This window comes from Schistocerca gregaria, chromosome 3 (genome assembly GCF_023897955.1).
Source record: "Schistocerca gregaria isolate iqSchGreg1 chromosome 3, iqSchGreg1.2, whole genome shotgun sequence".
NCBI classification, from domain to species: Eukaryota; Metazoa; Arthropoda; class Insecta; order Orthoptera; family Acrididae; genus Schistocerca; species Schistocerca gregaria.
The window spans coordinates 343,764,898-343,792,857 of NC_064922.1; the positions used below are offsets into that span (position 1 = coordinate 343,764,898).

At 37.5% G+C, this 27,960-nt stretch overlaps 1 protein-coding gene across 1 annotated transcript in view; it reads left to right on the forward strand.

Annotated features, from left to right (window-relative positions):
* Positions 1 to 6,712: 6,712 nt before the first annotated feature.
* LOC126354825 (phosphoinositide 3-kinase regulatory subunit 4) overlaps positions 6,713 to 27,960 on the forward strand; it is a 192,191-nt gene continuing 170,943 nt past the window's right edge. The window contains exons 1-2 of the mRNA XM_050004768.1: positions 6,713 to 6,946; positions 14,351 to 14,531. Coding sequence (XP_049860725.1) covers positions 6,855 to 6,946; positions 14,351 to 14,531 — 273 coding nt within the window. The 5' untranslated portion in view covers positions 6,713 to 6,854. The remainder of the gene's footprint in view (positions 6,947 to 14,350; positions 14,532 to 27,960) is intronic.

Sequence of the window (27,960 nt, forward strand, 5' to 3'; positions counted from 1 at the left end):
TGGGTAAATTAGGCAATAGAGTTTGATTATTAAGAGTTTACCTAATATCTCAATTTTTTATTTTTACTTATTTACTCACTTTTTCTTTGTGTTATATACTACTTTAAAAAAATAATTATTCCGTTTTGCAGTAATTTCATTTAATTATCAACTTATTTACGAATTAGCAATTGATTTTGTGTTGGGCTTCTTTATGCAAGCAGCAGTGGCTGATACAATTAAAGGTTATTGGTTGGAATTATTATTCATAATTTTGGAGTTAAATTAGAGGTTTATAAGTTAACATTTAAAATTTCTTTGTGCCTTTTAAGTGGTAATTATACTTACCAGTACATTATTAGGTTCAGTCTTTACCCCAAAGAATTTGACTCTGTCTCATTCCATTATAAGGTACCGATCCTTTGATTGTTAGTTCACAACTGACGACATTTAATTGTTCTGTTTGTATAATTGCATTTCCCAAATATCCTTTTAGCGTTATAATTTTGTTGATACGTAATTATAAAATATTTTAGGTAAGTTGCAGCTTATAATTAAGAGGAGGTTGACTGAAATGGAGTTTTTAAATAGTGGATTTGATGGTGGAGGGCTAGTAAGAAAGGTGGATTTGATAGTAATTTAATATAGTTAATTTAACCGATATTGCCTCTGAGATATGTATATATCTTCCATTGCTCACATTATTTATTTTCTTACAGGTCATAATATATTAGATGTACTGCAAACTGTATCAAGGAAAAAGTTCGAGATATAACTTGTAAGTAAAGTGTTTCATTTACATTGAAAAATTTTCTGTGCAAATAACGGCATCTTCATTATTTATTAACTTTTAATAATTTATGTGTGTTTTGTTATTTAATAGTACGAATTTAATTGAATGTTTGCATTAGTTTATTTTGTTAAATTAATATTTTGTGGCTCAATTTATTAGTAATGTAAGTGGATTGTAAAATATTTATTTAAGTATTTCAAAACTTTATTATTTATTTTCATATCTAGATTTGTGTAGATTTATGATCAACTCAAAGTTAATGTACATAATTATTATTGAGTTGATTGTACAAGTGCTATGTTAATTTATCTTAGGATACCTGGTTTCTTAAGAAAAATTAATTCTCTATAGCTAATGTTATTAAATTTTTAGGTTAATAAATATAATTATTCATACTTTTGTTTAATTAATTTCGAATATAATAGTAATTTGTAAACCAGTTATCTAGGAGATCACATTAGGTTAGTTGTCATTAAATTTGATTTTGCAACTATTGTACGTTTTTTATTACAGTTGTTAATTTAGTTGTTATAATTTTTGTAAAAACATTTGTACATTTATTTTTTTATGATAATTGCTCTTGTTAACTATTTTACGAAACTAGGCAAATTTGCTTCTTGCTTTTTTATCAAAAACATGTGCTCTTGATAACGTTGTGAGGTGTGGATTGTTTGCTGACTAATTTTTATCCAGTGATGGTATTTTGATGAAGCAAAGGTAGCATAATCTTTAGTTTCTTAGTTTGTTTCTGAGAATGAATGACTTGGCAAGAAATTAATTGTCTCTTAATACAATATGGAAATTAACTTTTGAGTCAAAAGGTTTAATTATTTCTTCTGGATGAGAAGACCATCTAGAGTTTTATATATCTTTTTCTTGCTCTTCCTATATGTAATGATTATTTTGTTGAAGTGGCATGAAGAATAAGTAAACTCTTCATTATTAAGTCATTATTTTTACGTTATTATGAGGTATAATTTACTATCATAAGGTACCTTGGGGACAACAGTGTGGGTATTTTGGAGAGTACATACCAACAAAGAAGACTGTGATTTCTGTGTTGCATTAAGAAAATTTTAGGTAAAGTATGCTAATAATCTGGTTTGTCAACTTTTAAATTCTGAAATGATCTGAGTTCAGACTGTGTGATGTAAGTAAGTGTCTATCCTAATTTCCACCAGCTATGTCACAAGATCAGAACTTAAATGCATGTATTATGGCATACCTCAACAATCTGTAATGGTATTTGTAAATGGTGAAAGATACTTTATACAAATGATACAACTGTGCTAAATGTTTCCACAGTTTTGAAAAACTTGAGGAAGCCACCTTCATACCAGTCGATAATACAGCACAATGGCGCATGGAAAATAAACTAAATTACTAATATGAAAAATCTATCTACATGTTTTTTAACAATAAACAAAGACAAGAACACTCGATTTTCTTATTTGACAATGGACTGAAAGAAGTATATTCATTTAAGTTTGTATGTATAACAATAGACAGTAAGCTCAATTGGAAATAGGAGATCAATACTTTTTCTAATAAGCTAAGATCAGTGATATTTATTATCAAACAACTTGCTCAGTATACTTATCAAATATTCTTGTGCATATATGCAATATGGAATTACAGTATGGGGGAACTCTACAATCACAAGAATGAAGAGAATATTCATATTACAGAAGAAAGCCATTTGAATTATACTGAAAAAGAAGCAAAAAGACTATGGCAAATTGGTTCAACGATCTTAATATTTTGTCATTTCCATCACAGTGTACAGGGTGTCAATTATTGAACTATATTAAATAAAACCGTCCTAACTTCCGAACGGTTTGTGTAAGGACATTCAAACTGTAGAGTTGTCCACAGGGGATGATGCAAATTAGTATGTGCAAGCACACGTTCCTCGTTATTGTCAGCCATTTGCACTTGAAAATCTCACGGTTCAGTATGACTGAGTGTATAGCGCTTGTGAAGGCCTACTAGATCAGCAATAACAGCCCAACTGCAGTTCGAAGGAAATTCGTGACGAAGTTCAAACTGAAGACAACCAGTCCAAGTCTACTACCAATGAAGAATTTGATTCACACGTTTGAGAGAATGGGTAGTGTTTGTGATGACAATGTTGCAATGTTGGTCATCTAGAAAGAGTGAAAGTTCCTGAAAACATCGAGAACACGCATGCTTTGTTTCAAACCAGCCTTAGGAAATCGATCAGATGAGCTACACAACAGGCGGGAATCAACTAGGAGACAATGTGACAAATTGTTGTTGAAGACCTGTATCTCGTCCCATACAAAATTCAAACCCACAAGCTGTTAAGTCCAGGGGCCATAGAACAGCGGTTGTGTTTCGCCAACACTATTGTCGACAGAATTGATGGGAAGGACTTTGATGTGAGTACAATTTGGCTTAGTGACGAATCCCACTTTGATTTGGATTGGTTTCTCCATAAGCAAAATCGGCGTGCTTTGGGGACTGAGTTTCCGCATTTTGTGATTGGTAAGTCTCTTCACCCTCAGCGGGTGACTGTGTGATGTGCATTGTCCAGTCACAGAATAATCAGTGGGATATTCCTTGGTAACACAGTGACAGGTCCGATATTCCGACACTTCAGTGGGTAATGTAGAATTTCGCTATTCGTTTGCGTCACATCATTGCCAATGATGGCGGGCATATCAAACATGTCATAATGTAAATCCGAATATGATTTTTACAGGTTGAATAAAGTGTGTGCAGGCTGTAGTTTGTAACTAATTTACGTTTTTTTCATATAGCTCAATAATTGTCACCCTGTAATGGTGTATTATGGTTATTTCTGTAGATCTGAGATCGGTTTCTGTCTTGAAGGATTTGGAGAATGATGGTGGGGCAATGTTTAAGGTTAGGAAATTCTGCAAATTTAGCAGGGAGTGTATTGGGAGGAAGCAGGGGATGGATCACAGTTTGGTCACTGAGTCAGACAGGGTTCAGTATTGGTTTTGTATTAAGTCTGAATTGCCAGGGTTGTTGGCAAAAAAGAACAAGAGTAGGTTTTTAATAAGTCCGGCATTAATGAATTTTGGAGTGGGGCAAATTGTAAGACCTTTGCAAAAGACTGATACTTCTGTAGACTGAGAATTTGAGACGATGGGTTCATGTCAGTGTTTTGTATCTGTTTGGTTTCTGGATTCATTTTATGGTGGGTGTGAGTTTCTGAGGGTGTGATAAATGTGTTAGGTCTGTGAGGAAGAGTTTGTTGGTTATGAAGTGATTTGGGGGATGTCCGATGAAGTCTCTTGTGGAGGTGGTGGGTAGTGGTAGTCCAAGGTAGGAGTAAGAGTTGAATATGTTGGAGAAGTTTTTGAGATGGCATACTGTATACTAGTTCCTGGAGGGCAAGGTTTCTGCCTGGGAGATGGATTTAGTATTTTGGAATTGCAGAACAGGAGAATTTTATGAACGGAGAGAGGTATTGTGAAGAGGTTTCGGCTTGCTTTAGATGGCTTTGTAGTACTAGACTGGTGATGGAATTTGAACAGATAGAAGTCATTGTGGAAGCGGGGTTACAGCCTGAGATAGGTAATAGGTTAACCAGACCATTCAGAAGATTCCATGAGCTAGGCAACAACGGAGGGACAGATAGTGGGACTAGGTTCTGGCTAGCCATAGGGAACCTTTTCTGTATTGGCGCAGGTAGAAGGAGCAAGGATCTACAGTGGAGAATAAAAAAAGTTTAAAAATACCTTGTAAAATACATTCTAGCCCAAAACAAACGGTGTACCATGAACGAATTAGTCATATTCATATTTATTCACCTTTAAACATTTTACATGCAATCGGTGTTACATATATATATATATTGTATACATCTATATATACATATATTTGACAAGACAAATTGCATGCATAATATTATATTTCTAATTTTGTAATAGATATTCCTTTCACAAAATGTACCATCAAAATTCAATATCATTTATTGCATTCTCTTGAAATTCTTGAACTGTAAAATTACTTTACTTTTTATCCATTTTGCTACTTTTACTTTAAATTTATCCATGGGCATAGTATGTGCACTTTTGGGTAAAATATTAAAATGTAACATGTTGTTAAAAATGTGGGATGACAGTGCCGATTACTGTTCAGATCTCGAGGGTATGCCTTCCTACACTATCTTGCGGATAGACCGTGAAGGTACGACGGTCACTCCAAAAGAAATGCACACTATTTTTGTAAAAATACGGTTTTGACATGCATATGAAGAGCTCAGATGGAAACGCAGTTGTAAGCAAAGAAGGGAAAGCAGAAAGGTGGAAGGACTAAATAGAGGGTCCATACAGGGGCGATGTACTTGAGGACAATATTATGGAAATGGAAGAGGATGTAGACGAAGATGAAATGGGAGATATGATACTGCATGGATTGCTTGACAGAGCACTGAAAGACCTAAGTCGAAATAAGGCAGCAGGAGCAGACAACTATCTGTCTCGCGTGTGTGTTACACAAGAGAGTTTTTTGCATAGCATGCCTGTCTGAGTTTTCGAGCGAAGTTTTTCTTCGATATGGAACCCTAGTAGTTTTACCGATTTGTTTTCATGTTTCGGGGCATTCAAATTAAATACGGTATCTTATGTCTTACTAATATTTATCTGTAATGGATTTTCTTGAAACCAGCCCGTGCATCTGCCCATTGCTGTTGTTGCATTATTCTGTAATTCATCCAAGTTGTTTCCCTGAGTAATTAGCGCTGTATCGTCTGCATACAGTGCCATGACACAAAGTAATGAAGAAGGCAAACCATTTATGTAGACTACAAAAAGGAAAGGTCCAAGTACAGAGCCCTTTGTTACTCCTTTGGTAACTGGCGAGAGACTGGATCTTTTTTCTTTTATAGCCACTGTTTGTTTTCGATTGAATAAGTAAGATTGTAAAAGTTGAAGAGTACGCTCCCCTATTCCGTAATACTGTAGCTGTCTTATAATAATATTGTGGGCGCAGTATCGAATGCTTTCTTAAGGTCCAACAGTCTTGCGCTAATTATGGATTTATTCTCAAAAGAGTCATATGCTTTAGTGACAATGATCTCTGGTGTCTTCACAATTAAGAGACCACTTCTGAACCCATACTGTGTGGAACATAGTAGTTTATTCGATTCAAAATACTGGATCATTTGCTGGTAGATACAGTATTCTATTATTTTTGAAATTATGGGGACTAGCAAGAGGGGTCGGTAATTGTCAGGCAAATCTTTGTCACCTTTCTTATACACAGGTATGAGAATAGAAATTTTTAAACAGTCTGGGTACATACCTTCATTAATGTCTTATTTATTACCCTTGTTAAGGGGATTATTATTTCTTCTCTTATATTTTTATGACATTACCAGATAAACCATAGTAGTCTTTAGCTCTGGAGTTACTGAGCTTGGCCGTTGACATATATCACTAGATGTGATGTTCTCGTACATGTGCAGACAAACAGATGAGAACAATTTTAAAAAAATCTGAATGCTTTATTCAACAGAAAGAGCTTCACACACAGATCAAATCAATAACACTTTGGTGCACCTCTGGCTCCTATACAAGCAGTTATTCCGCTCGATTGATGGAGATGTTTAATGTTCTCCTGAGGGATATGGTTCCGGACTGTGTCGAATTGTCCACAATATTTCTAAATTACTTTGTGTACAGATTATAGTATTAGAGAAAAAATATTAATTGCATCGTAAACAAATGTATTAAGTAATTGTCGTAACGATATCTTCTAGAAGAGAAGTAGGTCAATTTGTCCTACAGAAACTTCATTAATTAACACCATTAGGCGGTGAATGGGTGCAAGTGAAGCTCAGTGTAAATAAAAATACCTTAGGTATTGCCGTTTACGCAACAGTTTACTTCGCTGTGGAAGTGTTACACCCAAAGTAGCACGCGCAAGATCAGCGACCAAGTCCACGAGTCCAAAGATCTTCTGCTGTGTGTGTCATGTGTAGTGTATGTGGGTGATTGTTTTTATTTTTATTTTCAAATGACAGGAGGTTGTATGTGAATGTCACATATTGTAAAAAGAATTTTCACGTGAAGGGCAATAAATTAAAATGGGGAATCAGCTTGTGGGAATAGCGCCCTCACAGATTTTCCCAGTGGAGCATTATTTAACTGAACATTCAGACCTGCACTTTGACGTGAAGTAAGTGACACCGTCTGCAAGTAACACCGTGAAAAATTAGATTATAGCCCTTTGAGATTAATAAACAACAATACCAGTTTGCTGCCTATTTATCCAAAACAAGTGTTAGTGAATTTTCCCATTGTGCATCCTAAATGAATACGATCATTATGACACTTAACTCTCATTGTCGCCGGGGCTGTCAATGAAGAAGTACTAGAAAATTAATCTATTGCAGTGACAGTTGCTCACTCCTTCATTTCAGTACCACCCTCGCCAATGGCACGAATTTTATGAGGTGTAGAAATATGTATCTACAGCCAGTTCCAGTCGTGTATTTGCAAAATTAAATGCTTATGCCATGAATCACTGCACTGAAGCTTAAGTAAGGGACTCACTCCACTGTAGTACACACTTTCTAAAAGCAATCTAGTTAAACTTAATTTTTAAAATAATCTGAAAGTTGAAGCTGATGCAAATAAACCACATGCATTTTTCATCATTCAGAGGCTCAAAAAGAGTGTTTTGATGTGTTTGCATGCCTTCGTTTATGATCATAGAGGTGCCACTTCATCCAGGTATTGCTTGCTTACCTGGTAACTGGACCTCAGATCCTATTCTTTTCTCTCTCTCCACCTGGTTAGAACAACTGACCTATTACCAGTGCTCTCACTATTGGTGAATTCAAATAGAAAAAGCATTCATTATTTTGAAGATGAATGTCGAGGGTAAAATATTTTTGGTGTACAGTGTCAGATATACTGCAAAAACTGCTAAGTAATGAAGGAATCAATAATGAGTCTGTGAGATACATTGTTCTTGGTAATAGCCTGTGGTAATTCTTTCCTTTTTTACTTTTCATTATCAGTTGAGGCAGTCTATGTTCAAGGCTCTACATACTCTTTAGCAGTGTTTTCACTGACTTGAGCCATCAGTCTTTCTTCTGTTCATTCTTTTTTCATTTCTTTCTCTCCAAAAATACACATAAAATCTTAGTGTGCATTGATGAAATCATGGTTTTATTATTAAAAAAAACGGAAATGCCTTATCCGTGAATATAGAACAACAATCCTTATATTGTGGTCAAACGTTGAAGTACCGTTAAAGAATGTGTGTGTGTGCCATTCTGCAGCAGACATTTTAAATTATCTTCTGCAGAATTTTTGGATAATTAGTGACACTGCACGGATTTTCAAACCTGACTGAAAATTTTTCACTTGGCAGTTTCCTCCTATTGCCTGCATGGATATTTTGGTTCACTTGATTATTTTATAGCAGTTCATAGTTATAATGAAACAAATATTAGCAAAAAACAATACATGTAAAGAGGATTCAGGTTTGTATGCCTGAACCAAAGCAAGCACCTTCCTCTCAAATGTGAGGTCAGTGTCATACCAACTGCATGCCTCATTCTGTTATTTCTTATTGTACAATGTTCTTTGATACGCACAGGCTATGGTTGTCATGACCCCCTTTCCTGTTTCCTATATGAAGCTTTTTAAAAAATAAATGTATGTTCATGTTTTACGATTTCACTCATAAGCATAAATTTGTACAATTGCAAAGCTTTTAAATATATAGATGTATCTGTAGGAACAGATAATTTCCAATCTTGCAGTCATTCATTACATTCTGTAGATCACTCGAAGGAGGAGAACCCCAGGGATATGAATCAGCTCAAGATAAACACTAATAAAAGATAGGCAACTCACAGAACCTTAAACTGTACATAATTTCATTAATAATAACCTGTCACTATACTGTTTAAATACAATCTTTGCACATGTCAGCCAAATTTAACACAGCAATTTAGGAAAATATGTGCTGCTTTGAAGGAAAAAATTTGCTGCTCCCTCAGCTCAGTTGTTTTAATTAACTGTAGTTTTTGTTATATTGGTAACTGATCATTTTGACCTGATTGATTAGGATTGTATTTTTGAAAGAAAATAGTTTCTTACATTTGTGAATACAGAGGGCACAATTAAAATGTTCTGCTGCTAGTTAGGGAATACTCTTGCAATATATAGTGGTGACATCATTCAAATAATGGAGATTTGAACCTCAAAAAATGGCCATTAGATTTGTCACTAATAACATTAAAATAATAGCAAAACAAAACTGACAAATTAACAGTAACTTCAGTAACAGTTAGACAGCCTTTGCATTTTTCGTAGTTTATCTATGATATATATATGTTTAAAAATATTCGTTGGAGACTTGTCTGTTACCTAGAGAATGCTTTTGAAATATACCCCGCAGTTTTAGTTTTTGTGATGACAAGTCTCCTCCGTAAGATAAAGTACATTTATATATGACGAGGACACAAAAGGCAGGCTACGCTACAGGGCAGTCTGTTACTGCGCAATCACAGCACCTTTCAGTCTAACCTAGACTTTGGGTTATACTAAATATCAGTTTGTCAAGACAGCCAAGGTTTGGGTGGGGGCAATATTCCAGTTTAGTTGGAACTCCATCAGAATAGGGTATTTTGGGCATGGAATTAGATTATTCACTTATTGAAATATAATAGAAACTTGAAAATATGAGCCACAGTGGGAAAACACTGTTTCTATCAGGTAAATAAATGTAGTTATGTTATAATGACACATTACAATTCACATGCAAACTATCACCATTCAAACTAACCTAGGTCTCAGGATATACATTTCAGTTTGTCATCGCAGCCTCAGCAAAAGAAAAGACTTACGAGCATCTGATACAGAACTTTGTTCCTCTAGACCACTAAGTGCCACTTCCCACAAGAACTAAACCAGACAGTATAAACAAAACACATGACTAATACCCAAAATGAAACATACCGAAACATCCCAGATACCACCTACATAACATTTGTCGCCATATTCCAAAAAGTACACTGATAGCTCACATTGTTCATTAGCCTGTTGTAATGTAACTATACAAAGAGCACTCCAGGTTGCAGATATTTTCAATTCTTGGATTTGGATAATAAGATAATTCACAGGATTGCTGATGAAATATGTTTTTAATTTTCTTAGTGGGGATTCCTTGTTTCTTGCTTTATTTTAGATGGGAACTGAATATCTTTGCCTAGATTATACAGCTCCATCCAGAACCCATGATAAAGCAGTAGAGTGTACACAAAAATAATTTTGTGTCATTTATTATAACGTACATATATACTCTGCAAGTCAGTGTGAATTGGTTGGTAGAGGGTATGCCCCTTGCACCAGTTGTTACATTTTTTTTCTGTTCCATTCACATATGGAGCATAGGAAAAATGACTATTTAAATGCCTCCAAACAGTGCTCATTAAGCTAATCTTGTCCCCATGATCCTTATGGGAGCGATACATAAGGGGTTGTAGTACATCCCTAGAGTTATCATTTATAGCTGGGTTTTGAAACTTTGTTACTTGACTTTTTTGGGATAGCTTGTGTCTGCCTTGAAGAGTCTACCAGTTGTTTCCTCAGCTCTTCTGTGACACACTCCCATGGATCAAACAAACCTGTGACCATTCATGCTGCCACTCTCTGTATGCATTCAGTATCCCCTGTTAATCCTATTTGGTACACACTTGAGCAATGTTTTAAGATGGGTCGCATGACTGATTTGTAAGCAGTCTCCTTTGTTAACTGATTGCATTTTTACAGTATTCTACCAATAAATTGAGATCTACTGCCTACCTTACCCACAACTTAGCCTATGTGATCATTCCATTTTATATCCCTACAAAATGTTACACCCAGGTATTTGTGTGAGTTAACTGATTCCATCTGTGACTTGTTAATATTGTAGTCTTAGGAAACGAATTGTTTCATTTTGTGAGATACACAATTTTACATTTCTGAACACTTAAAGCAAGCTGCCAGTCTTCGCACCATTTTGGTACTTCATTAAGATCTGACCGAATATTTATACAGTGTCTTTCAGATAGTACTTTATTGCAGATAACTGCATCATCTGCAAAACGTATGAGGTTACTGTTGACATTGATTGCAAGGTTATTAATATACAACATGAACAGCAAGGATCCCAGCACACTGTCATGGGGAACACCCAAAGTTAATTCTACATCTGCCAGTGACCCTCCATCCAGGACAACTTGCTATGTGCTGCTTAAGCCACCCCCCTCCCCCCCCCCCCCCCCCCCAAAAAAAAAAAAAAAAAAAAAAAATCCTCAATCCAGTCAGAAATTCCATTCGATGCTCTATACAATCATACTTTTGATAATAAGCATTGATATGGTTCTGCTTTTTGGAGTTCAAGAAATACACTGTCTGTCTAAATGCTTTGACCCAATGTTTTCATTACCGTGTGTTATGTGAGAAAAGCACGAGTTGGGTTTCACATGATCATTATTTTTGGAATCCATGCTGCCTGACATGGGGGAGGTCATTCTGTCCGAGATGTCTCATTTTGTTTGAGTTCAGAATATGTTCTAAGACACTACAAGAAGTCAGTGTCAAGAATACTGGATGGTATTTACGTTTTTGTTAACAGGTATGACTTGTACTTCCTTCCAAGTGCTGGGCATGGTTTATTATTCAAGGCATCTGTGATGAACTACAGTTAAAGGAGGGGCTAACTCTGCTGCAAAATCAGTATAATATCTTTACAGATATTCCTAACATGCACTTGTGTGACAACTATGTCCCATTTTATATCCACCTCTTACATGATTACTTATAATTTGAATATGGTGTGAATCACTTTTATTGGCAGCAGCAAAGAGTATTTACAAAGTGAGTATTAGATTCCATGATCCTTAAAGACACCTCTGCACAGTATATGATTATCTGTTTAAGCTTACAAAATACTTTAACAACTGTTCTGCAGAATAAATACTGTATTTACTGGTACTTCAGGTGTACTGTCTCAGAAGATGAGTAAGGCAGTAGGGAGTGAAAATATGTTAACTAAGCCAAGACCTTGTCTTCAGGTCAACACAGTGAGAGATACTTGTAAGAGAAAAATGTTCTGACCAGATCTTCTTGATTAGGTTATCTGTGAGTTGAATCAATTTCAACTCATTGTCCAGTGTGTCTTAAGGCAAAATCTGGGATTGTTTCTTTGCAAAGGTAACTATTGATTTCCTTCTCCCAGTCTGATATTGTATTTTGTCTTAAGTGATCTAATTATCCACAAGATTTTGAATCATTGTCTTGTTTCTTTTGGCTGGACCTGATAAAATGTCCAGAAACTGTTGATTGATTAGAAAAGATGTGTGGGAGGATGGAAGGTCAAATGCTGAAAATGCATCAGTGATTAATGTACAGAGTGACAGATATGGAAAAGAAGTGGGAAATTTCTGTTTTTATCTGTGATATCCTCAAAATTGTGGACATTGGAACTCATCTAAATCCACCATAGCAACCATGACTACACTCATACAGTTTTGCCATAAAATATATTTGAAATAATCTAAGAACCAATATTTACTAATTAATTGGGATTTTGGTGGCAACTAATAATCCCCTTTCCATCATCAAACATCAAATAAATTTAAAAATTAAGATAAAACCAAATTCAGTATCATTATCAGTTAACCTGTATAGAATAACTGAACTACATGATACCACCCAATTACAAAACAATGTTATCTAAGACATAATAAGCCATTTATGATAAAACAAGTGGTGAATTATTTGCAAGATTTATATAGCGAAAATGAAATTCACACCTAGCTAACCAAACACGAAAGAACAATACTTACGCTGTAAGACTGATACTGTTATATGTATTTTTGTTATATGCATTTGAGATACAGTACTTGAATGAAAGCTGCAATAACCACCAAAATAAGTACAAATGGACAACATTCATAAAGACAGCAAATAACATACATCAGCTATCATTAACTTCACTTTTACATATAGAGCTAAAAATGAAACTATGATACGTACAACACACATTAATACATTCACAACAGCACTTAAAACACGAATAAACACATCATATGAATGTACTTACCTATCAAAAAACACCATAGTACAAGAAAATATCTACATTAAAAAAACTATAAAAATCTGTACACAGAAAAACATATAAATGTCTTACATAAAACCACGACTCCTAGTATAGGAGACCCTTTCACCATATTGATAGAATTTCCACAGTTTTTTACATATAAAATTACATCAATATACCATACTTTCAAGGGAAAGTATGTGGCTCGGTATGTCATGCATCTCCTCTTTCAACATATGGCTGTTAAATGTAATTGTTCACCCATCAGACAAGCAACACACTCTACAGTATTTTACAAATAACGGCATACTAACAGGTTTTATAACATCAAAATTTACCACAAGAAAACCCTATCTCAAGCAACACATTTAATTCAAAATATTCTCTTCTCAAATGGGAGATTTCAAATATTCCACCCGTACATGACATTGCTTGCCACAATATCATTAGAATGCAAAGCCAATACCTAGTATTGAACACTTGATCCATGAACTATTTGTATAGTTTGTTCTTGAAAGATAGTAGGAGTAAAAGTACTCAAAAAGTTCAGAAGTTGTAATGTTGGGTATCAATAGACTAGGCAGTACAATGAATTTTTAAATTGTGTGGTTGTGATTTTACTTCAAGTGGTAAAAATATTGATTGTAATTGGTAGTGACAATAGACTAATGTTTTTTTTTGTTTATACACGATCCATTAGGATATTTGTAATACTTCATGTATGTATTGTGCGTGTGTGTAGTGTAGTGTTTGTGTTGTATTGTGGTGGTGGTGGTGGTGGTGGTGGTGGTGGTGGTGGTGGTGGTGGTGATGATGATGATGATGATGATGATGATGATGATGTTGATGATGATGATGAGGGATGGGAGAGGGTGAAACCTGATGCTGACACAAGCCTACTTCTCACGAATAGCGCCAAAGGGGCTTGCAAGCTTAATGTACCCATCCATTGAATAGATCACCATCAACAGTGTCATGCCCTCACTTCCTGAGACAATTTGGAGTGGTTTGGTATTTAAACTGGGACATTGGCACAAAGTTTGGTGGTCAGGAACTTTCACACCATTACCTCCACTCCCCTTGCTAGCTAAATACTGGGAGAGAAAATTTTTTCCACCACCGAGATTGAAACCAGCTTCCTCCTGGGTCGAGTGCCACCACACAAGCATGCGTTAGCGACGACCATGGAGGCGGGTAATAAGACTCATGTTTGGAAAGAAAACAGAGATGTTCCAGATTATTAATTTAGTGCTCTCATGGTTTTGTGAGGTAGAGTGCCTTTAATTGATACTCAGATAAAATACATTTATGGATGTAGACTTGCCGCAGATGTTACGTGCTTGTGCTTATGACGAGGTTTTAACCATTAATCACCTGTTTTATTCCCAAAAAACTAATCTCAAATTATTTTATTTCTTTTTTAATTAAAAAAGTTTGTATACTTTTGTTGATAGCAATTTCTGTTCACTGTTACAGTTTGGGAAGTACTCGATTCTTCAAAGTAGCTCGAGCAAAATCTCAGGAGGGATTGATTGTTGTGAAAGTATTTGCCATTCATGACCCTACACTGCCACTACAACAATATAAAGATAGAGTTGAAGATATTCGGAACCAGCTACAAGGTGCTGTTAACTGCATACCTTTTCAGAAAGCTGTGGTAAGTAGAACATTTGAGTGTGCCCTGCACTCTTCTTTTGAGTAGAACTATGTTTTAAAGTAGAAATTATGTGGAACTAAAACCCTTAAATTGCTATAGAAGTGACATCATTGCAAACCATAGGTAAGGATGAGTAGTCTGTGTGGAAGCTGTTTTTACTACTGTCTAGAATTACTCGTTATTAACCACTACTATCATTCGGCAGTACTTGCATAGGGATATAAGAATAAGAATCCGTATGTTCCTGAAGAGGTTTCTGGACGATGCTTGTTTATCAACTCCACACAGAGATTTTAATGCAAGCTTGTGTAGAATAAATATTTGCTTGGTCTTAGCTGTGTTATTACTCCAGAAGGTTGCAGCATAGGACAATGTTGAATGAAAGTATGCTAGCAATTCCATCAGCAGGTTAACAAAATTAGAAGTATTTGTAAGTTTGAAAGAGGCAGAGCTGAGCTCTTTGGTTAATTTATCCACAAGCTGGTGCCACCTCAGTTTATTATCCAGCTGGATACTTAGATACTTCACACATGCTACCTCATGCAGAATGTGCACGTTGGTCTCTCTTTCTGGTGCCTGAAAGTAATTTTGATTTATTTGGAATGAATAATATGAATCTTTGTAAGATTAAGTCGTAAACTGTTTGCTGTTAACCAGTTGTAAGGCTGTTCCTTTATCCTCTCTACTTAGCTGGCCATGTGGGTAAATTTGGGTCCTTTATCAGTATGCTAGTGTTATCAGCAAGCATAACAATTATTGAAGAATTCTCAAATATTGCAAGTCCAGAACAGCAGCAGGCCAAGCACCAAACCTTGCAGTACACCATATTTAATGTTTACTCTGATGTGATCATATGTTTTATGTTGTTAAGTTATGCATCTATCCCTGTAAGAGGAATGCCTATAAGACCATATCATTTCATTTTCATTTTTATTATTTACACAATCAAAGGCTTTGGCAAGACCATAGGAAATGACAAAGGATAATTTTTCTTGTTTAGTTCTACCAAAACCATGTTTGTGACATCATATAGGCCTATTGCTTTATCAGTAAATAAGCCTTTATGGAAACCAACATGAGCTGCTGTGAAATAGTTATTCTCAGAAAGATGCTTCATTATTCTGTTATAAGCTGCCTTCTCAACAGTTTTTGAGAATGCAGGATTACTTGCTTATGGCCACTTTCACAAATGGATTTTATTATTGTACGCTTCTGTCTTTCAGGAAATACATATGTACTCATTGACTGGTTACAAAGGTAACTGATGGTAGGCCCTTCCAACTTAGTATGAGTTCTTAGTACTTTTGTTCAAATATCGTCATATTAAGAAGAGTCATTACTTTTCAGTGATCTTAATGATTTTTGTGGTCTTTGTAGCACATGATTTGGCAAAACTGATGTCACATGATGTAGTGGGCAATTTTTATCTGTGTAATTGAAGTTACTTATTCTTTGTGTAGCCACTACCATATAGGAGGGGCATTTGAAAAGTCCGTGCAAAAATAAGAACGACTTACGTGTTTGGGATACACCTTTTTTATTTTTCGACATTGTCTCCTTTTAGACTTACACACTTTGTCCAATCCTGTTCTAATTTGTTGATCCCTTGCAAATAATAGGAATTGTGCAAGTGTGCAAAATAGCTATTAGTAGCTGCAATCACCTCCTTGTTTGAATAAAGTATTTGTCCTGCCAGCCATTTCTTCAAATTGGGGAACAAATAGTAGTCCAAGGGAGCCAAGTCTGGAGAATAGGGGGGGGGGGGGGGGGGATGTAAAATGAGTTGGAATCATATTTCCATTAATGTTGCGACCACAGCTGCTGAGGTGTGTTGCTGGTGCATTGTGATGGAAAAGGGCTTTTTCGCAGTCCAATCACCAACGTTTTTCTTGCAGCTAGGTTTTCAAATGGTCCAATAATGTTGAATAATATGCACCTGTAATAGTTTTACCCTTTTCCAGATAGTCGATAAGGACTATCCCTAGTGAATCACAAAAGACAGTCAGCAATCCTTTCTGGTCAAAGGAATGGTCTTTGTCTTTTTTGGTGCAGATTCTCCCTTGGTAACCCATTGTTTAGATTGTTCTTTGGTCTCAGGAGCATAGTAATGTATCCATCTTTCATCCACAGTGATGAACCAACACTTTAAGTCCTGCGGATTCTTCCTGAACAGTTGCAAACCATCCTTGCAACTCTTCACGCAATTACGGTTTTGGTCAATCGTGAGCAATCACGGAACCCATCTTGCAGATAGCTTTCTCACGTCTAAATGTTTATGCAAAATATTATGTACCCATTCATTCGAGATACCCACAGCACTATCAATCTCACGCACCTTAACTCTTCTGTCATCTATCACCCTATCATTGTTTTTCTCAATGATTTCTGGAATGGTAACCTCCACAGGGCATCCAGAACGTTTAGCATCACTTGTGCCCATATTATGGCCACTCTGAAAATTTTGAAACCATTTGTAAACTGTTCTAATCGAAGCTGCAGAGTCACCGTAATGTTTATCAAGCTTCTCTTTAGTCTACTAAGTCATTTTGCCTTTCATAAAGTAATGTTTAATCACCACACGAAATTCTTTTCAATCCATTTTTTGACAATCACTTGACTTCCTTGATTCACATGAATGCCAAACTCAAAGAAATAGACCAAACGCCTCTCATAGGTATAGCTATTTATATAGGGAAACATTCCATGAGCGTACACCTGTCCTTTTTCCCCCCTAAGATAAGGCTTTCCGCGCCCGGGATTGGAATGACTCCTTACCCTCTCCCTTAAAACCCACATCCTTTTGTTTTTCCCTTTCCTACCCTCTTTCCTGATGAAGCAACCGTTGGTTACGAAACCTTGAGTTTTGTGTGTATGTTTGTGTATCTATCAACCTGCCAGCACTTTTGTTTGGTAAGTCACATCATCTTTATATATATATATATATAAAAAGAAACTTCCACATGGGAAAAATATATTAAAAACAAAGATTCCAAGACTTACCAAGCGGGAAAGCGCCGGCAGACAGGCACAATGAACAAAACACACAAACACACACACAGAATTACTAGCTTTCGCAACCGATGGTTGCTTCTTCAGGAAGGAGAGGGAAAGACGAAAGGATGTGGGTTTTAAGGGAGAGGGTAAGGAGTCATTCCAATCCCGGGAGCGGAAAGACTTTCCTTAGGGGAAAAAAAAGGACAGGTGTACACTCGCACGCGCACACACACACACACACACACACACACACACACACACACATATCCATCCGCACATACTGTCTGTGTTCATTGTGCCTGTCTGCCGGCGCTTTCCCGCTTGGTATATATATATATATAATATGTGTGTGTGTGAAAAGCTGTCCATAAGACATTGTGGATTCACCATTCAACAGGAATTGCAGTATCCCTTCATCTTCCCATATTCATTCATTGATTTAGTAGTTAAAGATTGACTTCATGCTGTGTAATCTTTTAACAGCAGCAAATTTCGTTGACAGCAGAAAAGAGATGCGTTTTTATTGCAGTCTATTGTCACATATGTCATAGTATTGATTACTAGTTTCATTCAGTTTCAAATATCTTCAATCTAAAAATGAAACCATATTGTTACAGAGACTTTTTCAAGTCTTAAACACCTATGTTGTGTATATGTAGACTGAAGCGACAAATGCAAATTTGTATCAAGGCCAGAATTTGAACCAAGGTCATCTGTTCACTAGGCATATGCGCTAACCACTGTGCCACCCTGGCGCAGTGACTTTGCACAACTGCATGGACTACCTTAGCACGCCTACCTCATCAATCCTGATTCTCGTTCATGTCTCAGCCTACTTGTTATACCTCCTAAATTTGAACAACATTGCAGAGGCTCTCCAACTGTAGTGGAATAGTGCCTTAGCATTGAACAGAATGGGGAAGCCTGCCTGAAACCCAGGCATATATGTGATTTAATCAACTGAAAAGGCTTTTGCAAGTCTCAAAAGTCTGTGATGTATACAGTCAAGACTCAGTATATCAAAGACCCATCTGTGTCGAAGTTTTTCTTCATTCCCTTCCTTTGGAAGCCTCAAACCTTGATATTTAAAAGAAAACCAGCCATTATATCAAATTTTTTGGGGGGCTTGAGAAGTGCAGCTTTTACATTTGTATATTGTATTTCAGTGGACAAAAACTCTTTATATCGTAGTCACCTCTATATATGGAAGTCTTTCATATGGTACCTCTGTACATCAGAGAGCGCACAAATAGGGGAAACCCAGTCCCTCCGCTCCCTGCATCAGTGCCTCAATCAGATCTGTTTTTGATTAAGTGTGAGCTGTAAGTGACAGCCATGGGCTCTAAGCGGAAATGTCTGACAATTGCTGAAAAGTGAAAGTTAATAGATGAGGTGAAAACAGGAGTGAAGAAAAAGAAAGACTTAGCTGCAGAGTTTGGGATTCTGGCAAGCACACTGTCAATATAATGTAGATTGTGTGATTACAGCAGATGCAGGGACAGATCAGAAATGGCAATGAAATGATGAGTTTCCAGATTTATAAGAGTGTTTGGTACAGCGGTTCCAAACGGAGGAACAAAAATGTGAAAATTGGTGGATTTATTTTCTAAGAAAAGGCACATTATTTTGAAGCAGCATTGGGATACGGCATGTTTTGTGTGATTAACGGATGATTAGAAACTTTCAGGAAAAGACCTGATATTGTTTGTCAAAAAGTGACAGGGGAAATTGCTAGTGTAGTTACCAAAATTTGTGATGAGTGGAAGTTAGAAACGCAGAGGATCCTTCAATATTGCAAACCAGGTGATGTTTTTAAAATAGATGAACTTGGACTGTTGTACAAATGTCTTCCATATAAAACTTTGACTTTCCAAGGATAAATATGTCACAGGGACAAGCTAAGTGAAGATCATGTTACTATTCTGTTAGCAGCAAATATGACTGGCACAGAAACACTCAAGCCACTTATGATTGGAAAACATAAGAAACCACAATGTATTTTTCTGGTTGTAATTCATCCTCTGTGGAGTACACTGCAAACAAGAAAGCATAGATGACTTCAGAAATGTTTTCCAACTGTTTGAAGGATTTTGATAGGAAAGTGACTCATGAAAATCGAAAAGTTGTTTGTGGACACTTGCAGTGCACACAGTTCTATCCGCCCATTAAAGGCTGTGACAGTACAGCTTTTACCACCTATCAGTACATCAGAATTACAGCCCTTAGATCAAGGAATAATCAAGAATGATGGGTGGTCTGAATGAGAGTCTGCAGTATTGATGACAGCCTTACAACTATAAACATTTTAGACGCTATGAGGATACTGGGTAAAGAGTGGCAAAATGCGAGGGAGCAAACGATTGTCAAATGTTTCCAAATGTGGTGTTTTGATGTCAGATGAAAATAAGGAGCTGGTGGGTTTAATGCTTCAACATGTAAAATCTTGGCTTTCTGTCACTGGTTTATGGGACTTTTGACTAAAGTTTTATTTTTTTTTTTTATACAGTAGTCACAAGAGGCATCCCCTATGATTAACCGAGTGAGGTGGCACATTGGCTAGCACACTGGACTTGCATTCGGGAGGACAACGGTTCAAACCTGTGTCAGACCATTCTGATTAGGTTTTCTGTGATTTCCCTAAATCACTTCAGGCAAATGCTGGGATGGTTCCTTTGAATGTGCATGGCCGACTTCCTTCCCCATCCTTCCCTTATCCTACGGGACAGATGACCTAGCTGTTTGGTCCTCTCCCCCCAACTAACCAACCAACCAAACAAACAAACCACCCACCCACCCACAAATTTTCAGTCATCACTTCAGTCTGCATATATACACCATTTTCAGATTTGTGAAAACAAACAAAAGACATGCTGTGTTTTTATCTTACATAAGTAATCTGACATGCATCAATGTAAGATTTTACCCTATACTAATTGTAGCTGCAGAGTAACTCATCACTTCTCTGTGTAGTGCATGACAACTCTGCTGCTGGGCTGATCTAGTTGTTGCTGAGCTGGTTCCACCAGCTGCCATAAATATATCCACCAGGCCTCAATCTCCACTAATTTCAAGTTGCCACCACTCATACCTCACCTGTCATTCAACATCATCTTTGCCTCCACACTTCTGCCTCGACTGACATCTCTGCCCAAACTCTTTGCCTTTAAATATGTCTGCTTGTGTCTGTGTATGTATGGATGGATATGTGTGGGTGTGTGTGCGCGAGTATATACCTATCCTTTTTTCCCCCTAAGGTAAGTCTTTCTGCTCCCGGGATTGGAATGACTCCTTACCCTCTCCCTTAAAACCCACATCCTTTCATCTTTCCTTTTCCTTCCCTCTTTCCTGACGAAGCAGCCGCCAGTTGCGAAAGCTTGAAATTTTGTGTGTGTGTGTGTTTGTGTGTTATTTTATTGTGCCTGTCTACCAGCGCTTTCCCGCTTGGTAAGTCTCATAATAAATATATACACAATGAATAAAACACACACACAGAATTTGAGCTTTTGCAACCGGCGGCTGCTTCGTCAGGAAAGAGGGAAGGAAAAGGAAAGATGAAAGGATGTGGATTTTAAGGGAGAGGGTAAGGAGTCATTCCAATCCCGGAAGCGGAAAGACTTACCTTCGGGGGAAAGGACAGGTATATACTCGCGCGCGCCCACACACACACACACACACACACACACACACACACACACACATACACAGACACAAGCAGACATATTTAAAGGCCTTTAAATATGACTGCTTGTGTCTGTGTATGTATGGATGGATGTGTGTGTGTGTGTGTGTGTGTGTGTGTGTGTGTGTGTGTGTGTGTGTGCACGTGCGCACGCGAGTATATACCTATCCTTTCCCCCTAAGGTAAGTCTTTCCACTCCCGGGATTGGAATGACTCCTTACCCTCTCCCTTAAAACCCACATCATTTCATCTTTCCTTTTCCTTCCCTCTTTCCTGACGAAGCACCTGCCGGTTGCGAAAGCTCAAATTCTGTGTCTGTGTTTGTGTGTTTTATTCATTGTGCCTATCTACCGGCACTTTCCTGCTTGGTAAGTCTTGGAATCTTTGTTTTTAATATATTTTCCACATGTGGAAGTTTCTTTCTATTATATATATATATATATATATATATATATATATATATATAAGCAGATAACCAGAGCCACTTCCTCATCCCCTCAAACCCAGAACCTCTCACAGAAGAACCCCAAAAGTGCCCCACTTGTGACAGAATACTTCCCGGGACTGGATCAGACCTTGAATGTGGCTCTCCAGCAGGGATACGACTTCCTAAAATCCTGCCCCGAAATGAAATCCTCCCCACTCCACGAAGAGTGTCTTTCCGCTGTCCACCTAACCTTCGTAACCTCTTGGTTCATCCCTATGAAATCCCCAAACCACCTTCCCTACCCTCTGGCTCCTACCCTTGCAACCGCCCCCGGTGTAAAACCTGTCCTATGCACCCTCCCACCACCACCTACTCCAGTCCTGTAACCCGGAAGGTGTACACGATCAAAGGGAGAGCCACATGTGAAAGCACCCACGTGATTTACCAACTGACCTGCCTGCACTGTGACGCTTTCTATGTGGGAATGACCAGCAACAAACTGTCCATTCGCATGAATGGACACAGGCAGACAGTGTTTGTTGGTAATGAGGATCACCCTGTGGCTAAACATGCCTTGATGCACGGCCAGCACATCTTGGCACAGTGTTACACCGTCCGAGTTATCTGGATACTTCTCACCAACACCAACCTATCCGAACTCCGGAGATGGGAACTCGCCCTTCAGTATATCCTCTCTTCTCGATATCCGCCAGGCCTCAACCTCCGCTAATTTCAAGTTGCCGCCGCTCATACCTCACCTGTCTTTCAACAACTTCTTTGCCTCTGTACTTCCGCCTCGACTGACATCTCTGCCCTTACTCTTTGCCTTTAAATATGTCTGCTTGTGTCTGTGTATGTGCGGATGGATATGTGTGTGTGTGTGTGTGTGTGTGTGTGTGTGTGTGTGTGTGTGTGTGCGAGTGTACACCTGTCCTTTTTTTCCCCTAAGGGAAGTCTTTCCGCTCCCGGGATTGGAATTCTGTGTGTGTGTTTGTGTGTTTTGTTCATGTGCCTGTCTGCCGGCGCTTTCCCGCTTGGTAAGTCTTGGAATCTTTGTTTTTAATATATTTTTCCCATGTGGAAGTTTCTTTCTATTTTATATATACGATATTGAATTGTCGTTGTTCTTATATGCATACAGGGTGGTCCATTGATAGAGAAGGCCAAATATCTCACGAAATAAGCATCAAACAAAAAAACTACAAAGGACGAAACTTGTCTAGCTTGAAAGGGGAAACCAGATGGCGTTATGGTTGGCCCACTAGATGGCGCTGCCATAGGTCAAATGGATATCAACTGTGTTTTTTTAAAAATAGGAACCCCTATTTTTAATTACATATTCGTGTAGTACGTAAAGAAATATGAATGTTTTAGTTGGACCACGTTTTTTGCTTTGTGATAGGTGGCACTGTAGTAGTCACAAACGTGTAAGTACGTGGTATAATGTAACATTTCGCCAGTGCGGATGGTATTTGCTTCGTGATACATTACCCATGTTAAAATGAACCATTTACCAATTGCGGAAAAGGTCGATATCGTGTTGATGGATGGCAATTGTGAACAAAATGCCCAACGGGCATGTGCTATGTATGCTGCTCGGTATCCCGGATGACATCATCCAAGTGTCCGGACCGTTTGCCGGATAGCTACGTTATTTAAGGAAACAGGAAGTGTTCAGCCGTATGTGAAACGTCAACCATGACCTGCAACAAATGATGATGCCCAAGTAGATGTTTTAGCTGCTGCCGCGGCTAATCTACACATCGGTAGCAGACAAATTGCGCGAGAATCGGGAATCAGTGTTGAGAATGCTACATAAACATTGATTGCATCCATACCATATTTCTATGCACCAGGAATTGCATGGCGACGACTTTGAACGTCGTGTACAGTTCTGCCACTGGGCACGAGAGAAGTTATGAGATGATGACAGATTTTTTGCAAATGTTGTATTTAGCGACAAAGTTTCATTCATCAACAGCGGTAATGTAAACCGGCATAATATGCACTACTGGGCAGTGGAAAATCCACAATGACTGCGACAAGTGGAACATCAGCAACCTTGGCAGGTTAATGTATGGTGCGACATTATGGGAGGAAGAATAACTGGCCCCCATTTTATCGATGGCAATGTAAATGGTGCAATGTATGCTGATTTCCTACGTAATGTTCTACCGATGTTACTACAAGATGTTTCACTGCATGACAGAATGGCAATGTACTTCCAACATGATAGATGTCTGGCACATAGCTCGCATGCGGTTGAAACGGTGGATTGGTTCTCAGAAATGATAAGTTCACAAAGTTACATGTATCACATTGGAACAACTGAAATAAAATGTTCAAACATACCTATGTTCTGTATTTTAATTTAAAAAACCTACCTTTTACCAACTGTTCATCTAAAATTGTGAGCCATATGTTTGTGGCTATTACAGCACCATCTATCACAAAGTGAAAAAAGTGGTCCAACTAAAACGTTCATATTTCTTTACGTACTGCATGAATGTGTAATTAAAAATGGGGATTCCTGTTTTTTTTTTTTTTTTTTTTTTTTTTTTTTTTTTTTTTTTTTTTTTTTTTTTTTTTAAAATGCAGTTGATATCCGTTTGACCTATGGCAGCGCCATCTAGCGGGCCAACCATAGCGCCATCTGGTTTCCCCCTTCAAGCTAGACAAGTTTCGTTCTTTGTAGTTTTTTCATTTGATGCTTATTTCATGAGATATTTGGCCAGGTCACAATCAATGGACCACCCTGTATATATATTTTCCTACATATACGTGCAGTGTAGAACCATCACAATAAATAACAATGTGTGCATATTTCCCAGTGTACACATACCTTCCCCCTATAACACTTGACTGTTCTCACCTTTTGACAAGTTTCTAGTCAGTAGTTTCATTGTTTGTGTACCTGTGTATCTCTGTGTGTATGCTGATGTGTGTTTGTGCAGCCTGATTCTTTGGCCTTCTTATCTGAAGAGAAGTTGTAGGTTATTGGAAACCACGGAAACTAGGAAGGACTTCTGCGATAGAAGTAGATCAATATAGAAAGAGGGAGAAACAGATAGGTCCTCAAACTAGAAGTAAGAAAGGAAAAAAAAATAGATGTTGTTGCTAAGATTGACAAAGAGAAAGAAGACAGCCCCAAAGACAGGAAACCCTTCCCACCCCCTTTCCCCAGGACCCCTACCGTGCCGGTACTTGGGTGAGGAGCTGGAGGAGGTATGGTGTTAAATCGTCTCTTACAGAATGTCCATTCCCATCTTCACCTTTGAGGTCCCCGAAGAAAATCTTAGAAACCCTATGGAAATGGCAAATGGTGAAGAATCAGGCACACTTGTTTGCGAGGGTCATTTGAAAGGTGTGATGTGTGTTTTGTGTTTTTCATGGTTTATCTGCTAGTGTAAATCATGCTTTTACCTACAATACGCACCCCCTTTCAAAATCGATACAAACCCTCCCCTCTACGTCACTTCTCATAAAAGGTATAAAATATTCTATACCAAGTATAAAATTATATATATTCCATTATCACATTCATTTAACCAGTCACACAATGTTATATTTTCAACAATTATAATATTCCATTCAGTTTACTAGGAAAATAATACTTCAATGACTTTAACTCGATTATCTTACATTCAGTGTGAGAATGGTATTCTCACAAATTTGGAAATTATTTCAAAAGTTACATGCCAGGTATGGTTCTCCCTATTTACTTAGGATGAGTATTACCAGGCAGCTTTCAAGAAAACCATTTTTTGGTATCATTCATATTAATAGATTTATTGATGTTGACTTTACCCAGACTTCTGTCCACAAATTTGCACAGAAACTGGTGAAGTGATTACTTACAAAGACTAATTCAGGCAAAAATAAAACTTAACTATATGTGGAGAGTGAGAGAGACTGGTTGGCTAGGCAGATTTAGTCTATCTTACCTCAGGGGTAATGTGCGCACCAGTTCCCATGTCATGTCGCCGCGTAACAAGTCAGAGTAAGTTGGGATAAGACAGGACCAGTCATGAGGACAGGTAGGGATATCCATGGAATAACTGAGGACGATGTAATCAAAATTTCTAGTGAGCACAACTCTCTAACAACAGAAGATGACACAGTCAAACTCCTAGCGGGCACAACTCTCTAACAACCGAGGATGATGCAGTCAACTACCAGGAGCAGTTTTGGGCGACGTAACAACAATTCCTCGCTGGTATGTTTCTCTATTAAACTGTAAGCAGGGAATGATAGAATAGTGTAAGAAGTAGGGGGGGGGGGGGGGTAGTGTAAGAAGTTGAGGGAATTCACTGCAGGAAAATTTTATTACAGGAGAAACACCGAAAACAACTCGGGATTCGACAGTCATCACTCTGCCTGTTAACACTGAATGTTAACATCCATGGGGGATATACAACTTTATGTCCTTTACATTGTATTTTTCCTTCTCTGATCCAAATGTAGGATCTACTAAGAATAAGGCTTTGGGATGTATTACTGTTTGTATTTGGTAAGGTCGTTCATATTTCTGAAAAAACTTTCTCTGTCTTCGGGGCAGAGCTCTGAAGATGTTTTACCAGAACTAGGGCATCGACCTTGTACTGAGAATCACTCGCATTCTCATTATGTTTACTCACTCTTTGTTGTGCCTTTTCAATTAAATTTCTGGAAACTGTTTCCTGATTAAGATCGTAATCCACAGTAGGCTGTTCGGGCCAATTAAAACATTTAATCAGAGGTTCTTCTACAAAAGTTTGCCTCTTACTTCTAAAGGTGTTAATCCAGTTTATGAATGTGGTAATTCATTTAAAATAAGCTCAAAGTCTTTAATTTTCATCACCCATAATGTATGCTTTTCATGGCAGTAGCTGCGGCATAATTTCCCAATTTCTTTTATAACTCTTTCACGTGCATTCAAGTATGGGTTATAGTTGGATATTATTACTTGACGAATATCTTCCTAAGCTAGAAATTCTTTAAATTCGTTACTGACAAATTGTGGTCCATTATCTGTGAGCAATCGTTTTGGTTCTCCTTCCTCCAGAAAGTACTGTTACAAACGGTGTTTAATGGCCTATGTATTTGCTCTTTTGATAGGATGTAACTTAACATACTTTGACCAGCACTCTGTGATAACCAAAATCTATGTCACTCCTCCCTCTCCTTTAGGAATCAGAAAAAAATAAAAAAATAAAAATAAAATAAAATAAAATAAAATAAAAATCTACTGCTGTAAGGTCGTGCAATGACTTAGGAATAATTGGATACATTTTGTACTTAACATGAGTGTTACTGTCTTTCACCTTCTGACAGGTTTCATAGGTCCTAATTAAAGATGCTGCTTTATGTCCTAGCTTCTTAAAATAATAGAACTTATTCATAGGAGATGTAAACTTTTTTATCCCGAAGTGTCCATATCCTGTATGAACATACCACACAATTTCGTCTGCCATGAACTTCAGAATAGTGTCTTGAAAGGAGATATAAGATGAACATGAACAAAAGCAAAACGAGGATAATGGAATGTTGGGTGATGCTGAGGGAATTAGATTATGAAATGAGACGCTTAAAGTAGTAAAAGAGTTTTGCTATTTGGGGAGCAAAATAACTGATGATGGTCGAAGTAGACAGGATATGAAATGTAGAGTGGCAATGGCAAGGAAAACGTTTCTGAAGTAGAGACATTTGTTAACATGGAGTATAGATTTAAGTGTCAGGAAGTCATTTCTGAAGGTATTTGTATGGAGTGTAGCCATGTATGGAAGTGAAACATGGACGATAAATAGTTTGGACAAGAAGAGAATAGAAGCTTTCGAAATGTGGTGTTACAGAAGAATGCTGAAGATTAGATGGGTATATCACATAACTAATGGGGAGGTATTGAACATGATTGGGGATAAGAGAAGTTTGTGACACAACTTGACTAGGAGGAGGGATCGGTTGGTAGGACATGTTCTGAGGCATCAAGGGATCACCAATTTAGTATTGGAGGGTAGCGTGGAGGTTAAAAGTCGCAGAGGGAGACCGAGATGAATACACTAAGCAGATTCAGAAGAATGTAGGTTGTAGTAGGTACGGGGAGATGAAGAAGCTTGCACAGGATAGAGTAGCATGGAGAGCTGCATCAAACCAGTCTCAGGACTGAAGACAACAACAAAAACAACAAGTTCGGAATGCATATGCTCCAACGTTGAGATGTTATACTGTCACTCCAAAACAAATTGTGCCCTATAATTTTCCACTTTCCTGCTTGATTGAGAGGTAAGGAATTCCTGATACACATAGCAAACATTTCTGTAAAATAGTGATCGTGATGGATGTTTTCTGTT